This window comes from Aythya ferina, assembly GCF_964211825.1.
Source record: "Aythya ferina genome assembly, chromosome: 2".
NCBI lineage: Eukaryota > Metazoa > Chordata > Aves > Anseriformes > Anatidae > Aythya > Aythya ferina.
The window spans coordinates 51,166,987-51,185,096 of record NC_140297.1 but is presented as its reverse complement, the minus strand read 5'-3'; the positions used below and the strand labels follow the sequence as shown (position 1 = coordinate 51,185,096).

At 41.5% G+C, this 18,110-nt stretch overlaps 1 protein-coding gene across 1 annotated transcript in view; it reads right to left on the bottom strand.

Moving 5' to 3' along the window:
• Positions 1-18,110, bottom strand: part of MBOAT1 (membrane bound glycerophospholipid O-acyltransferase 1) — a 56,842-nt gene that overhangs the window by 17,201 nt on the left and 21,531 nt on the right. The window contains exons 3-6 of the mRNA XM_084507665.1: positions 17,529-17,606; positions 13,711-13,806; positions 3,822-3,877; positions 507-561 (exon numbers count right to left, since the gene is read on the bottom strand). Coding sequence (XP_084363791.1) covers positions 507-561; positions 3,822-3,877; positions 13,711-13,806; positions 17,529-17,606 — 285 coding nt within the window. The remainder of the gene's footprint in view (positions 1-506; positions 562-3,821; positions 3,878-13,710; positions 13,807-17,528; positions 17,607-18,110) is intronic.

Genomic DNA, 18,110 nt, shown 5'->3' with positions numbered 1-18,110 from the left:
GAGTATTCTCTTGCGGAAAAATAGCATATCAGAGGTAAAATGAAGACAACAGACAAAAAGTCTGCACAATACAACCTTAGCCAGAATATAAAGAATTTGATTTCACCAAAGACTGCTTTTGTTTCACATGGAGGATACATTTAAGTCAGTGAGACCTTGCCATGACCTTAAGTGCGGTATTGACTAGCACAGGGTGATAAAGGCAGAAGCCCTAGGCCAAAGAAATAGAGAATAGAGCAAAGAAGTTTGTGTAAGGAGGGCACTAACAATGCTATTACAAAAACAAAATTCCTCAAGCAAATAGAAAAAACAGGAAACACTTTTATCCTTTTATGAACTGGGAAGAGGCAGGGAGCATTTTCATGGTTTGGACCACTTGTTACCTCTGACATTGCAAAAGGAAAAAAAAAAAAAACACACAACAAACTATAAACAAACTAAACAACAAAAACTAAACTTCTTCAGATGAAATTAAACATATATCAATGGGTGAATTAAATTCTTACTTTACAGCAAGCCGATTTTGCTCAGCAGTGAGTTCCTCAGCTTGTCGCCCTATTCCTGAACAGAAAAGTCACATTAGATCTTTTCAAAAGCTGAACACTGAAAGCCACCCCCAAAACCTTATGTTTGCATCCCATAGATAGGAAGTTCCTAAATCCATAGGCTTCAATATCTCTTTGTCACAAGCAATTTTCAGATAGCTCAATTCCCAACTTTTAGGTCAAGTATATTCACGTTCCCTCTATCACGGTTCCTTACCTCATCCCCCCTTTCTTACCCTTGCTAGGCTTTCGGGAGTAGTCGTAGTATTCCCACACACACAATGCAACTCGCAATGCCACCAACTGGCAGCAACCCCCAGCAGCCTCTGCTAACGGTCTGGTGCTGGAAAAACCTCTGTTCCCAGAAGCTGCTGCCTCATTTAAGCTCCAGCCTCCTGCTGGCTCCTTGGTGAGAAATGGAGCATTTCACAGCAGGAGGATCAGTGGAAGAGAAATGGGCTCTCAAGAAACAGAAGCTTCACTAGTGTGAACTAGCAGCCGGGCTGCCTGCTGCTGGAGCAAACCAAAACACACATATCAGTAATAATCTGGAATTTTACAAGGTCCAGTCTGGAAGGGCAACCTCCTGTTGAGTTCATGTGACTTTTGGGGCCAGGGGCAGAGCACAGAGTCACTGCCCAAGAGAACTATACAAAAGTCTTGTATGATGGCCAGTGTGTAAACAGATGTCACTTATAGCAAATATCTTAAAACCTTCACTCTGAAGCCTTAGCTGTGCTTACTGTGAGAAATCCCACTGGTTTCAGCAAAACTGACCACAAGATGAGTCACACCACTTGACACTGAGCATGCATATATATACATTTTCACAAGATCGGGGGCTTGGAATCACTCTACATTACTGTTCTCAATGCACCGGCCATAATTACCAAGGCACATCCACATGGCCCATTTTCTGAAAAGACTGCTTATAAGCTACTCTTATGCATTATCTCTTCACTGTTTCAGTTCCTAAATACTGGGAAGGGCATGAGCTCCACAGAACTATTAAGCACTTAGTTACTTAAAGGGATGGATATTTTTTTTGTCCGTTTCCATTTAAGGCAGCTGCATTAAATTTTTACAAATGGAGATTTGTCACCCATGCTTGAACTGCACGCTGCCTCCCTTTGAACAACTGCTCCATGTATGGACATTCACAATGTAATGAGCCTTTTCCACTATAATTAATCTGTAGGATTTCTGGTTTAAGACAAGCTTGGCACTGCTATCTGTTCCCTTCTGACTGTTCATTTACCTTCAGGATTCTAGGGGTACGTGTAGGCAGCACACCACTATGGCACACAGGGATACCTGAGCTAGCTGGCTTGAATAATAAGGGCAGAGAAGCCCCAGAGACTTTGTTGTGAAGGTTAACAAGGTCAATTAGCCCACGCAGAGCTTCAAGCTGCACTTGCTTATAGCCAGCTAGAAATAACAGACTGTATTGGGCGTATGTGACAAGGGTCTGGTAGCAGGGAAGCTGTAGGGGTGGCTTCTGTGAGCAGAGCCCAGCAGCTGCCCCTCATGAGATCAGAGTCAGCTCCAGCCAGCTCCGAAAGGGATCCACTGCTGGCCAGAACCAGATTCAGAGGGAGCAACACTCTTTGCACCTCTGTGAGAACAGATTTAAGGAAGGGAAAAAAATGGCTGGGCAAAAAGCAACTGGGAGAGCGAGGAGTGAGAAGCAGCTTTGCAGCCCCAAGATCAGTGCAGCATGAGGGCAGTTCCCCTGCGGCCTGTGGAGAGGCCCCTGGTGGAGCAGGCTGTCCCCCTGCAGCCCATGGGTCCCACATGGAACAGATCTCCACGCTGCAGCCCCCCCACGGGTGGAGGAGCCCCCGGTGGAGCAGGTGGATGTGGCCTGGAGGAGGCTGCGGCCCATGGAGAGCCCCCGCAGGAGCAGGCCCTGGGCCAGAGCTGCAGCCCGTGGAGAGGAGCCCACGCAGGAGCAGGGTCTGGGGGGAGCTGCCACCCACCCGTGGGGGACCTGTGCTGGAGCAGTTTGCTCCTGGGGGATGGATGGACCCTGTGGTACGGAGCCATGTGGGAGCAGTGCTTGAAGAGCTGCTGCATGTGGGCAGCCCCTGCAGGATCATTTTGGAAAGGACGGCATCCCATGGGAGGGACCCCACAAGAAGCAGGGGCAGAGAGAGACCATGAAGGAGCAACCGATGACAAAGTGTCAGGGACTGACCACAGCCTCCATACCACTGCACTGCTCTGGGGCAGGAGGTAGAAGAGGGGGCATGGGAGGGAAAGTATTCTTAGTTTGCTTTTAGTTCTCACTGCTCTAGTCTGTTAGCAATAAGCAATAAATATTAACCTCTCTATGCTGCATGTATTTTGCCCAGGATAGTAATGGTTGAGTGATCTCTGTGTCCTTGTCCTTGAGCCCCTTCCATTGTATTTTCTCCCCTTTTTCCTTTGAGGAGGGGGAGTGAGAGACCAGTTGTGGTGGAGTTCAGCTGCCCATCAGTGTGAAAACAACACACAGACCCATTCATGTACACTTGGCTTGAAAACAATGCCAAACCCTGCAGTTTGTTTGTGGCCATCACCTACATCCTAGATCACAGCAATTCTGGATCAGGTGACTCATTTAGTCACCCACAGCTTATAATTCAGTGGGCATTGGAAGTTCACAATGCACCATCAGCAGACGAGCAATAACAGTACTGATGACAACCGGCATTTCTAGTCTTTGCACTGTACTAGACGCAAGCATTTTACTAGAAAATAACAACACTCTTTGTCACAGCACAATGCAAGAATGAAGACAACATTATTTTGCCTGCAACTGTGCTTTTCCCAGCACTGGGAAAATGCTATTGAATTCCACCTCTCACAATTTATGCAGCATCATATAACTGAATATAACCTATCTATCCTAATGCTATCATGCACAGATTTGTTACATTAATGTTAATAGCTGAACCTATGTATCAGATACAACTTTTGATTTTTGAGAATCAAGAACTGATTCAGAAAGCTTAATAGAGTTGCACTTCAACATCTAAACAGTGAATACAGATACTAGATAAAATCCAAACTGGGCACCAAGGAAGCAGAACTCCCATAGGGGAAAACAGTTGTCTTCATTACTGCAAGGACAGTTTGACCCTAGAAAACTGATCAAAACTTGGAATTTCTTGTTTTTCCTCTTCACTTGGAGCAACTCACTGTACTACACTCACCCTCTCTGTAAATCAACCACAAAATGCTCTGGAATAAAAATGCTGTCTTCAGGATATGTGAAAAAATTCCCTTCCTTACCGTCATGTAGTTGGCATGCAAGTGTTGTGATCTTCTGTGTAATTATCATCAGTGGACTGTAACAAAGACAGAAACAACAGTTACACATCTTGTAATACAAATTATTCTCAACTTTCTTTCTGAATGTCTTTATCCCTTTAAAAGGCATAACTGTGTTAGCAACAAGTGGAAAATATCCAATTAAAACTGAAGGAGGAACTCAGGCATAAGACAATTGCCTGGGTTCAAAACAACCCCACAGTTACTTGCACTGGAATTTTTAATTGCTAAATACACACAAAGCCTTATTTTATTTCTCCCCACTCTGCCTCACTGCAAATTGTAATTCAGAAGAAATCACACTGCTAAGGAATAGCGGCTTCTGCAGTCCACTGTGCTCCGCACCATGCAAAGACCTGTAGGATGCAACAGTAGAACAGAATAGAGCAATGCTGCTGTAATGTAGCTCTGCATTTCCTTGCTGTTACTCTCCTATCAGCTGTCTCCTCAGTGCCCTAAACAAATGTTGACTCTGCAAATACACTTGCTTATTTCCACATGTGAATAGTCCTGTTGATAAAGTGCAAATACCAGAACAGCTGTCAGCACAGCGCAGTTTCCCCCCACTTTTTGGCTGTGCAACTGCTATGTGGACAGCTTGCCCATGATGTACCATCCAACTGGGAGTGTTTGGCACATGGGATCTGGAGTTTCCCAAAAACTGGCTAGCTCTATCTGGGCTACAGATACAGCACCAGGCTACAGCACCAGCAGCTCTGGGGACAAACACACAGTGAGGAACAGCCATTATATGCAGTTGTGTTGCTTATATTACCAGTATCTGGCTTTACAGAGCTTCTTAGCTCTGTGGGTAAACATGAGCCACCACAGCTGAGAAATAGAAAAAAAAGGCAGCAGGAGCCAGTGCCCAGGAGAGACCAGCTAGGAGCATTCAGAGGTACCTAAGTAGAAAGAAGGGGGGAACTATGGGGAAAACTAATCAGTCCTTCACAGGGAAAGACTCCACAGCTAATTGCTGTCCATATAGAGCTTTCAAGGGCTGAGGAGGCCTAAACACCAAATCCGGCATTGAGCAACTGTAATTTGGAAGAGCCAGGAAATTTGTAATTTTGGAAGAGCCAAGTAATTTTCCATGCCAGGAAAAGTGAGTGACGAGTACCTGCTGACCTTGCCTCTCCCCATCTCTCTGCTGCTGGAGACACCAGCATAGGATGCCCAGATATGCTGCTGTCTACAGCCCTGAAGTTGTAAAGGGTGATAAGGATATATATTTACTTTAAAAGAGTAATTTACGATGATTACATGTAAAACCAGTTCCACAGAGGAGATATTTTGTCTCTGAGGATTAATACAATAGATTGTTTCTCAGTTTGGTCCTAAATTATCAGTCTAAGTCATACAGAGGTTTCAGCTTTGAACATTAATGATGTCTTCAACACTTAAGTTAGAACAGGAGATTGTGTACCTGCTATTTATAGACTTCCACTGCTATGGGGAATTTTTTTTAAAGAGATGTAGATGATCACTCCAAACTGTACGACTATTTATTTTAAACACTGTAATATATTTTCTGGGATCCAGTGAAGCAACAAAAGTTGAAGGCTTTTCCTTACTTCAAGCAATGGATTTTCCCCATCAATTTCTCAAGGTAAGGGAAAAAAAAATACATTCAGTGATCTCTGTATCTAAAATATTAGTTGTCTGCAGAGGTTTTCAAGAGATTTCAAACCATCCTTCTCTAAACCAACCCACTTGCTATAATCAAATGTAAACCCAATAGCTAAGATAAACTGCTTGCAATCTGGTTATCCTGCTGTGATAAATCAAACTGATTTTCAAGGTAATTAATATGTTGAGCATGGTAAACAAGAATACTGGAAAAAAGACATTTTTATTCAGAAGAGGTCTCTTTTTTTATATATATTAAATATGGCTAATCTGTTTCAAGAGTACACATGGAATTTCATGTGGGTAACCTGCATTTTCTGCCCAAAGACACAGAACATGCAAAATCAATTTCTTAATCAGAAACTATTTTTATGGTTTCAATAGTCTCCACTTGAAATGTTGGTAAAAATACTTGCACATAAAATCCAGAACAAGCTTTGGTATACAAAGATCTGGAATACAACTGTAACACAAGGGTATGTGCAGCATCTCTCACCTGGTTACCCAGATCACTGGTTACAGCTAAAGAATGGCCAAATCCAATAATGGCTTTTCTTCATCTTCCAGACAGCTCCAGTAATGTGAAACAGTCATTCTAAATTTTATTCCAATTAATCCTTCCATTTTATGAAAAGTTCCTTATAAGCTGTTTTCAGCATTACCTTACACATCCTATTTCTCAAAGTATGTTTTCCCGTTCAGACAAAGTCTATAACTTTGCTTTCAAAGATACAGAAATCCCACTCCTTTAAGCCTATATAAAAAGCGTTTGTTTGTTTTTGTTTTTTTTTTTTTTAATCCTTAGGAGAGACAGAGTCTTTCAGTGAACCAGCAGTTCTAATGCAATAAACAGCTTTTTATTTTGTCAGTGCTTGACCCTTTAGCTTTATGGTTGAATACTAACACTTGTTTAAAATTACTTCAATTCGTAGTGTGTGTCTTACGGCAAGCACTTTATGCTAACATCGAAGTGGGTAACTTTAAACCTCAGGCTCAGAGCCAAAACTGTATGCCTTTAAGTGCCTAAATTTAGACACTTGACTTAGAAGATTGGGCCCCCCACTGTACAACATCTAAACACGGAGAAGAGAGAGGTCATTTTCATCTATATTAGGAATTCATATTCTAATTCATAGCACATTGTACCCCAGCAGAACAGATGAGTCTCACGTGCACTTTTATCAGAAAGGACATACAGTCTGCTTCCATCAAGCCCGAAGGCCAGAGAAGACACGTCATCAAATGTGACACCACTGACCCATGGGTGGGAGGTTAACCCACAAAATGCATCTAAAGCATCTTTAGTTCTCTCTCCTGCCACCTTCACATTGCAGGTCTACCTATCTGTTCTACACCCTGTTTGGGAAGGTAGAAACCTCCTGTATGGGAGCAATGGATGACACCCACTAAATCTTTCACAAGGTCAGCATCAGGTATCATCAAATGTTTCGCACAACAGGTGAGCAAGGTTTCAGGTGAACAGGGACCATCTTCCTCCCCCCCTCACCTGTCTACCATTCCCCCATTAACTCGATGTCACTGGCAGCCCAAGCCTTGGCTGCAGGAGAGGGCACAGCACAAGAAGGCAATAGCAGCACTGGAGCTCTCCCTTCTCCTGACACCCTCTTGGGATGTGGGACAACCCCTTCTGCACACCCACTCCCTGTTCTATTCCTCCCAGCAGACTCATGCATCTCTTCTCATCACACACACACACACACACACACACACACACACAGAGCAAGTCTAAACTTGCTTTTGTTTCTTCAGAATGAAATAAAAAAATACACCCTTCTACATATTTGCAGAGTAATGCATGGCAGTACAAGTCTTGAATCAATATTAAAAATCAGACAAGAAAAATAAATTTATTCAAGGGGGAAAAAAAAGTAACATCATTTACTAAATATGCACATGAACTTTGATTATTAAAATTTGGCTATACCAGCATAATGAATTGTCATTTCTGTTCAGCCTTTATGGTAACCTCTAATTTTAAATAGTAATAACGTACTGAATAAGTTAATATGTAAAATGTTAATATGTTAACATGTAAAATACAGAATCACAGAACCACAAAATCACAGAATGGGTGGTGTAGGAAGAGACCTCTGAAGACCATCTAACCAAGCAGGCTCACCTAGAAAACATTGCTCAGGATGGCATCCAGGAGGGTTTTGAATATCTCCAGAGAAGGAGACTCCACAACCTCTCTGGGCAACCTGTTCCAGTGCTCTGTCACCCTCACAGTAAAGACATGCCCTCTCATATTCAGCAGGAACCTCCTGTGCTTCAGTTTGTGCCCGCTGCCTCGTTCTGTTGCTGGGCACAATTGGAAAGAGACTGGCTCCATTCTCTCAACACCCTGTCCTCAGATATTTATACACATTGATAAGGTCTCCCCTCAGTCCTCTCTTTTCCAGGCTAAACAGGCCCAACTCACTCAGCCTGTCCTCATATGAGAGGTGCTCCAGCCATCTCATCATCTTAGTAGCCCTAATATCATATCACATATAGTCAAGTGTTTCTAACATGATAATATTTTAGACCTTAGACTCAACTGGAAAAAAAAAAAAAAAGAAGTGCTACAGATAAGAAAGGGAGTTTGCAAAACTATAAAACTTCAAATAATCTTTTCTTTCTCCCAAATTCTGAGAGAGATGGGCAGATTATTGGGATTGGGACAAACTGTTAGATTGAATTAAAAAAGAAAATCTAGACTTGCATTTACAGATGAAGCACAAAGATCTACCCCAGGACAGAACATTGCATAGAATCACAAAACAGTTTGGGTTGGAAGGGACCTTCAAGACCATCTAGTTACAACCCCCCGCCATGACAAGTTGTAGCTGCATTGTGCCACCTACACACGAAATATATTGGACAACCTTTAATTATTTTTTAAACTGTCCCAAGCATTTAATACGAAATAGTAAAGACAATTTATTTCATTAAATAAGTTTTTAGTGAATTTCTTTAAATAAATTATTAGCATGAAATTTTTTATTAATATGAAATAATTTATTTCAATAAGTAAAAAATCTCCGTTTCTACGTGAATTAAAATGCATTGAAAAATAACAAAATAAAGATGCAACAGTTTACAGAGGATGCTGAATAAAGACAAGGTTTTGCTCCCCTGAGTAAACCTTCCAAACAAACATTTCAGTTAATGTCATTTTCAAACATGACTTGTCCCACCAAAATTTGTCCAGCAGCACAGGCCAGGGAAACTCAGGATGTCTGCATTAGTTTGTGGTCTGCTATGGGGATCCTCCCCATATCACAGACAGGCTTCTGCACCAAGCAACCTTCAGTGCTTATGAGAGAAGACGTTTACGTTTACCAAGCAGACTCTGCTTGACCTTAGGTAATCCCATGGAGAAGTCTGGCACACACTAGCTAGAAATAGTTTCCACTGACCTGATTTCACTAAGAGAGTAGGTGGAGTCAAAGGGCTCATTGCAGGAAGAAAAAAAAAAAAAAAGCAAACATTTATTTCAGGTTTGTCTCTTTAACGTGGAAACAAGTATGAGGAGTTCACAGAGACACACTCCACTATGACATTAACTGTGCTGGCAAAGCGATCACTAAGCCAGGGACACCACAACAGCTTCAATAGCAACAGGCTCAGACTTCCCCTTTCGACAGAAAAATGAAGAACTGCTGAAGCATACACAGAGGAAGAACATTTCACTGAACATGCTCATGCCTCCAAAGCAATTTCCAATTTGCTTCTTGTTGTTTTTTGGTGAAAGATCCCAAACAGTATTTCACACCTTCATAACAGAAATATTTCACTTAATATAGTATTTACTTCTAGAAAAGCATCCCAGGGCACACTAGATATGTGGAACTTTCTGGTATCGACTGACTGCTTGAATCTTGGCTTGGTAGTTCCCATGTTGCAGCTCCTTCAGGGCTTCTGTGCAACCATGGTAAGTGATCTCAGTGTAGTGTCAAGGGCACAAAGGCCTGGCAAAATAGCCAAGCAGTGACCAGGCACAAAAAAAGAAAAGCAGCCCTTTATAGGGCAGTTTTAACAGCAGAAACCAGCCCCAAGCTTGCACTGTTTGCCCTGCACCTGCTCTGCTAATACTGCCTCTAGAGACTTGTTGCGCACCAGAGCGATCCAGAGCTTCTGGAACAAACACTGCAAACAACACACTGCACTTAATATATTTTAAGGAGAAGAAAATAAAAATAACCAACTAAACTCACAGGACCAGATAGTATTTCTGCACTGTGGTTCAACGCAGCATTAGGGGAACAGAGTAGTTCTATGTCTGTTTCCATCAGCAAATGTATTTCCTTTGTAAAAGCTGGCTGTTGTACCTTTGTTCTTTTCTTTTGTGGTTGACACTAAGCCATTGAGAGGGGAAAAACAGTAGAAAAACATGAACCTTCACAAGAATTCACTGCCTGAAGCGACACTCATTACTGAAGTATCTGGTTGTATGGCTTTTCTGGAGAGCTCTTTCAATGACCATCCTTTTCAGATCAGTTTGCTAATAACGCTGCTGTTTGGCACGTAGAATATAGCTAACAGGTTAAGATATCCACTAGTTCTTGGGAGCGATGTCCACAATAACACGAATGTAAGGGGTTTCTGTAGGGAGGAAAACTGCTTGCACCTCCCTGGTGATCCAGGCTCTGGTGTCCCCAAGACGGTCAGCAGGCTGAAACCAATGCCAGTATATATGGTGATTTTCACAAACTGAGCTTTTTTCTGTAAGGAATGGCACCAATAAGCTCACATATGCATGGCTGACCATTTCCTGACAGAAGGAGCTGCAATATTATGAAATTTTGCTCAGACAGTGCATGAATTCAAAGAGGAAAAACCTTTATGGTCTTAATCAAGCAAAGGATTAAAGCAGACACAAAACTTCACATGGATGAGGAGTTCCCCTGAATTCTGTCCAGATGATCATATGCATATGGTATTTGCTCATGTAGCTTGCTAGATTAAAGCCATATCTATTACTAGTTCTCAGAAATCCCATCCAAAATCCCTTGATTTTATTTTAAACTTATTTCTCCCTAAAGCCAGAGTATTACTATACTCAGTCTAAGCCTGACACGATGAACAAAAATGTATGTTAGTATTACCATTTTTATAACATTGTATAGAAACCAGGCAACTTACCAGCATAATCCTCTTAGCATAAAGAAGAAATAAGAGAAAAAGAGAGAAAGAGTTAGGATTTAGTTTTCCTTGGTACAATGTATAAATGCCATGCAAACCAAGCAAAATAAAATATGCATGTTTCTCTCAAAGACTGATTATGAGTTAAGGGGGGAAGCACAGCATTCACATATCTTACAATTAGTGCTGAAAAAAAGAAATTGGGTTTTCTTTGAGAAAGATGTCAGGAGAAAATTCCTAGGTTGTGTCAAAACATTTTTGTGAAATAAGATAAATGAAAGAACTTTGATTAAATTTAAATATGTATTTATATATAATCAAAATTAAAGGATAGCAAGCTGGATTTTGTCTTCATTAAAACCTGTCATGTAGTTTATAGAAGAGGACTTTTCATCTAAGTACAATGCAATACATGAAAACTCTTAATTTAAGAAGTTGCTGCAAGAAGCTTGAGCATCATTTTGATTGTGGGAGTCAGGACCTACCCTTTGCTGGACTTAGAAGAATTAACTAGTCACCAGTAGAGAACAAGTTCCCTTACTCCTTAAACTTGAAGTGATGAGTCACAGCTTGATCTTTCATTTTCCTTTACTTAAGATATGACTCAAAAGTTACACCTTGTTCTCTGTCCATCTCTACTCACATTTTACAAGCTGTGTTCACAGAAAGGAAAGGGGAAGACCAAACAAAAAGAACAACCAACAATTACTAAGGGACCAAAAACATACATTTTGAAACACACATAGAAAGGGTTATGCATGCAAACTGTTAAGTGCACAAAGCAGGTCGCAAGAGCAAACAAGGTATACCAACTTGCAGCACTGACATTGAGAAACATCCACTTAACATCTGGCTTGTCACCTCAAGGAATCAACACTAGAAAGCTGATGACACTAGAACAGGTTACGTGCCTATCTGATGTGGATTAAAACTTCTTCCTTGTAATCAGGTATCACCAGAGACTTAAGGGATACTGAGAGCTCAAATACAAATTAGCAGATGACAGGCTTTTTGTTCATTCTTAACAATTCCCCTAAATCCAGGGGTGTGCTTCTTTATTGTTTCCCCCATTATGTTCAAACAAAAGGCTGGGGGGCTGAAGGGAGATTGGCATTGCTACATGGATTCTGTTTTAGTAGTTTCTCAAGTTCTGACAGAGATTTTTAAGATCAACCAGCCAGAAGCCTGTTTGAATGCTTCCCAACTGTTGCACACAATATATGTGGAACCATCAAACATGCAAGAATGGGGAAGAAGAGGTTCAAATTCTGCTCATACATGGCAAAACTGTGGTCAAGGAGAATATTTTCTCTCTTTCATTCATAACATCTCTAGGCATGTGCACAAAGCTTCAGAGGGCATGTATTGTTCACAACTCAGGAAAACAGGTTGGAAGAGATTTATGGGGCTGATCTCAGTTTGAGCACTTTAGATGGCAAGTTTTTATTAATACCACTACAATATTTCATTTTCATTCTTTGTTTTCAAAATGTTACATGAAGATGTAGTTGCCATCTGTACTACAGTTGCCAGTTGTTTCCTATTTGGCAGTTTTGTATTTGATTGGTTTAAGAATTGGTTTGTATCTTAAGGATCAGGACTAAAACAAATAGTAAAAGTTCGGGTATTATTCTTTCACTACTGTTATCTGAAAGGTCATCATTAGATGAGTAGCTCCCTTTTCACCATGAGGGAAGAAAATGCTACCTAGTTTATAAAAACAACTACCATTCCTCTTCTGCCATCCCCAGTCTCAGCTGGATCCTTACTAAATGTCTTCAGAAAGAGACAGCTAACATGCCTCACAGTGCATTTCTGAACATGCTATTCAGAAAAGCATGCTCTCTCACATTGCTTTCTCTGTCTCATACACACACAGAGCTATAACATTCCAGTCCCATTTATAGGCTTCTTGGTATGCCACACTCATTCAGGACATGCTTTTGTGTATTACAAGAACCACAGAAAAATTAGAGAACTAAATTTCTCTAAATGTGTGAGTTCTGTTTCCTACCCCATCCTCTAAAAAAAAGTTCAAGAGTACCAAAATGACATATTTTTTTTCCAGAAATGTAATTAAACAGTTAAACCCAGCACCACCTCACACAGAGACACATGCACACACAGTAGTTTCCTACTCTATGCCTGTAAGACAACAGAGACTTGGAAGAGTCATCTATAACTTACTGTGACAGTTTACAGAGATTTTTCATGGTATGTTAAAAAATTACTCTGTACTCAGACATTCAATTAAACAAGTGGAATATGGATTAGCACAGTTTTTAATTCATGCAGAAAATATGCCTTCCTCTCATAAAATAAATATACAACATTAGCTGCCTATATTTTTGCAAAGCATCCTCTACGGCGTCAGGGAAATCAAACAGAGAGCCAACAGTTCATATAAACATCACCGTTCCACAGAAATGCATGGCATATTGAGAAGCTGTGCTGTTTAACAGCAGCCACAACCTGCTCCAAGGACAGAATCCATACCACGGGCACAAAGATGGACAGCTGATCTCTTCTCTGCTTACCCAGCTCCTCCAGCCAGTCGCCCCCCAAGCCTCCCTTCCCAGCAGCTAGAGCCCCTGGGGTGGGAAACACCCTCCCAATGCCACCCCTGGCCTCCTTCCCAGATGTGGATAAATGGGAACAGGGGAAAGGACAGCTCCAAGCCAATGGCCATGCCCACAAAAGTGGGAGGAGGGAAGCCCACCCCAGCCCACGCCACCTCTCAGGACTGAGCACCAGGGACCCAGAACACCAGCCTCACTGGCTCGCTCCTCCAGCACCTGCAAGAGACTGTGCAGAGCTGTCCTCGCAGGCTGCTAGGGGGGGAACCACCACCTACCTTCCTAACCAGGTAGCACCTAGCAGGGAAACAGCAGAAGCAATGAGTCACTAAAAAAAAACACAGTGTTTGTTCCTTCCTCCTTTAAAAAGGTCTTACAGAAAGCGTAAGCCAAACAGAATTGTGGGCGCTCCCCAGATAACATCAATATTATTCATAAAATGTGCTAAATTCATCTAATATTAATTGATGCAGGACCCAGCCTGCAGACTCACTCACCCGGAAAAATCTGTAGTGAGAATACCATAGTGGAATATGTATATTCGGCTTATGTGGCACAACGTGAGGTATCCCATAGCTACGACAAAGGAGTACCTAAAAACATAACATACAGAACACATAGTTACCGACACAAGTACCAACAAGAAAAGGAATCACTCAGACTGGGCTTGGGCTTGTTTAGGAGTGTGGCTTCGTTTTTGCAAATTATGTTGTTTACAAGTCCCAATCTATAATTCAAGATCTCACAAAATTTACAAGAGGATTTCTAAGGATTTCAACCCAGCTGAAAAATTAGAGATGCCTCCTCACACTGTGGGTAGGAAAAAAATAAATTAAAAAAAAAATATATATATATATATATGATCACTTCAAGTTGGGCATTCCAATTTTAGAGCTCCCCCTCTAGCATGCTATTTTGAAATTTGTCTCACTCATGTATTTGATGTATTGAAACCAGATGATGTTGCATGTGTTGAAGTTATCCATTGCCTTTTTTATCTGTACATGCCCTTTATTTACACATACAACTCTTACTGACCTACGAAAAACTATATTATTTCAAGTTTAAGATATTTTCTCTCTTCTGATTCTGTGTAAAGGCAGATAATGATGCATAGCCTAATCTTTTCAGTTCTAAATACCAAATTATGCCACTTTCCAGAAGAAGCATTCCTTACGTGGAGCTTGACAAATTCACTCTCCATTTTCCAAGATGACCCCAAAATTGGCGGGCAGGAGAGCAGCATGACACTGTCTACCATATGACTTGCGTGGTCTGAGGTCTGGAAGCATTGCAGCACCCAGGTGGGCCAGGTGTTGCACTTCTCACAACTAACTTCTCCCTCTGTTTACCCAAGCAAGAGAGAGGACACCAGGAAGGTGAGAAGCAGGTGGATATCTGGAAACAAGACTGGCAAATGAAGCAAACCAGACAGTGCAATGGTGAGCTGGGACACCAGAATGAAAGGCTTATATCCCATGGACTTGAGATTGGCCATGACCAGGCCTGCTGGAGTTCCCTGCATCAGGAGAGGCTAGCAAAAGAAGAAGACACAAAGACCTACAGAGGAAAGAGACTGCCCATCCTGCACACCCAGCAGAGCCTAGCCACAGGCAGTATCCTCCCCCACCAGACACAGAATAGGATGGGGCAGAGCAGGGAACTAAGGATGAAATCAAACAAGAACCACAGTTGGCAGATGACTGAAAATGAGCCAGGCCTTTCTCAAATTATGGCTGGCTTTAAAAGAAATTAGTTTTTTTTTTTCCTCCCTGGGGACTAATAAACTGTAGTGCGAGTGACAGTGATGTGTTTGAAGCCAAGGATCACAAGACAACCTGCAGTGCACGTGGTCGTAGCAAACAGCAGGATGAAAGGCAGGCTGAGGGGACATGACAGCTTCTTCAGGCGATTCAGAGCAGAATCTATCTTACTTTATCTCAGTCAGACATCCAGTCCAGTGAGGTCCTCGGGCTCCCTCTCATCGACTGAGAATGGCAAGTCACCCAGCCAAGATACATAACTGTGATAGATGGGATGAAGTGTCTAAAATAAGCCTCAGTGCATAAGTGTAAAGCACCTAGATTGAAATGGGGGTGTGCAGAAAGAGACACACAGAGTTGCTGCTGCAGCTGGGAGTGTTTCTGATGCTATATTAATTTGTCAGTTTATAGGTCTTGAAAGCTGGCAGCCTCACAAGAGACCATACCAGCTGAAAATAACCATGGAAAGGTGCATGCAGGTTAAACTATGTTGTTGCTTTATTTTTTTTGTTCACTCCCACTTGTATTTGGGGAGAGAAGAGGGGGTGAGAGCAACTCTTGGACTCCCACTACACAGGTCCCAGCATTCTCAGAGGCCTTCTGCATGCACAGGTCCAGCTGTTACACTTGATTTTTTCAAGTTTCTCAAGCCACTTGAATACAGTTATTTTGTTAAAATTAGTAATGTGTATGTGCTTCAAGTATAGTGAAATACAGTAGAAAAGACCTAACCCAATCTTCCCAGCCCTCCTAAGGTTTTTCAGCATGTTGAATTGCTATTTCACATTTACTCAAGTACACACATGACTATCTTGCTGTAGTAGATGACATTATGCAAACTGGCTTAGTTTCTATTCCTATGTATAGGTGTTTTTCCCATTGTGACTAAGTGGCTGAACAGCAAGAGTGAGGGGGTTTCCTGATGAAACCATGACAATTTCCTACTACCACTCCAATTTGTCTAGGAAGATACAAGCATTAGATGACTCCCTGCGTAGTCTTGGTTCCTACAGTTCATCTCTCTCACAGTTACGAGTTACTCCTGCATTTCTTCAAGAGATGGGCAGGGATAATGACTGGAAGACAAATAATACACATTTTTAACAACTTTTCCTTCTGTCCTCTGGATGGCATTTCTGTCACAAACATTGCCCAATTACTTTGAAAAAATATATTAATTATCTCTGGACTTCTGGGCTTTGCCTTCATACTCTGTGATGGGCTGGGGGAAAAAATAAATAAATAAATAAAATAAACCTTCTTCATTAACATTATTGTGCTAGTGCAAAATGCTAGTAACTGCTGTAAGACAGGCCTGTTGCTTATCATTCACATTTCTAAGCAGTCCTCGACAAATCATAAATTATGCTTCCCATTTGGATATCAGAGAGGGGTTGCCTCAAGAAGTGGTAAAGAAGAAGGGGAGATCTGAGCATTAGATCCTCAGACAGCCATGACCCTGAAGACAAGTGAAGAAAGAGTTTCGGATCCCCAGTTCAGACTGATGTGAATTCAGCATGCTGAATTAATCAGCAGCTGCAGAAAGAGCCACAGAGAGAAACCACCTGTAACACACCCAAACCAAACCACAGGGTGAACCACGTACTCTTAGGGATGCCAGCACAAAAGTAAAGTAGTGGGAAGAACTGCCAGCTCATCCCTCTAGCCTGCTATAAAGTAGCAGTTTTACAAATAAAATTTCCCAATTATGCAAATTGATGGGAAGCAAATAACTCTGCCTACACAATTTTTAAAATTCTTGTTTGCTATAAGAGTATGGCACCCACATGAGAAGGCTAAATGACTGAGCAGAGGAGTTCCTTCACAAGAATTTCCTCTTATTCAGTGAAAGAAGCACACGTAACTTCCACATAGTTTTCATTTTCATAAGAGTGCTTTCTGTCTTTCAGCTGGGAAGGCACTCACTTGATAGAGCCCTTTATGTGGCTTATGTGTCTTCCTCCAAGACATCTGTGCAGGGAAAGGAAAGATCCCATAGTCGAGAACTTCTCATGATGCTGCTGTAAGCTTCTGCTTCAAAGTAATAACGCATGTGGAACTTTCTACTTTTTCAAGCTCCAAGCCCAGCAGCTAATACAAGACTTATTTCACAGATCACTAAGTTAAGCTGCCACAATGACCCTAACTGAACTACCTAACTCAAGAATAAGTGGAAAATACTTAAAGGTCAAGCAGCGAGGGGGAAAACCCATTAAAAATGATTATTTAAAGCAATCCTCAAGGACACAATACCAAGGAGAAAATGACTTCATTATGTTCAAGAAACCACGGGATTGGGCATAAAATGCTAAGCCTGCAAAAGACTACTTTTGGGGCCAGCAATTTCATAGGGAAATGCAATATATCAAGGCAAAAACCACAAACTGGAATTACAGCTGCTTCTGTAACTAAAAGGACAAAGTCCCTACAAGTAACTGGGAAAGAAAGTAAGGAAATAAGATAAAGTGGTACTGGAAAAAAACCTCATGCTTCTCGATGAAAGGAGAGAAGCCCAGAGGAGCAGCTCCAGTCTTGTGGCCACAAACGCTCACCTGTGGATGTTGGGAATACTCGCCGTATTCATAATGCCATAGTTCATCATCACCAGGACAAAAAGATGAATGGAATACCTTGAAGACAACAAAGTGAATATTTAGGTGATTTCTTTGTGACCTTCAGGGGTTGGCAGTTCAGAGCGAGGGAATATTTTCTCATGTGAATGACATAAATGTGTGTTGATGCAGTAATCATGGATTATCACAATGGCATTTTTATAGCCTGAATATCCAATAAAAATTAACACTTATTGACAAGATGTCAGTGTGTTTGATTCAGAGAAAAAGCTGCCTAGCTCAAAGTGTACTTTCAAACTGGATGCATCTTTCCCAAACAAGCTATCTTCACAGCATACTACTATGGCTTTAACTGCCAGAACAAATACATCACAGATTAAATACCTCACTCACAAATGTTTTCATGGCTCATTTTACTCTGAGGGCTTGGGGTGGTTATGCTGGTAGGAATTTCCACCACCTCCCCCATCCCTCCCCCTTTTTTTTTTTTAATTTTAAAGGATTGTGAAATAGAAAGTGTCTTAAGACTAATAAAAAAAATATCCAGAAAAGCTGATATGG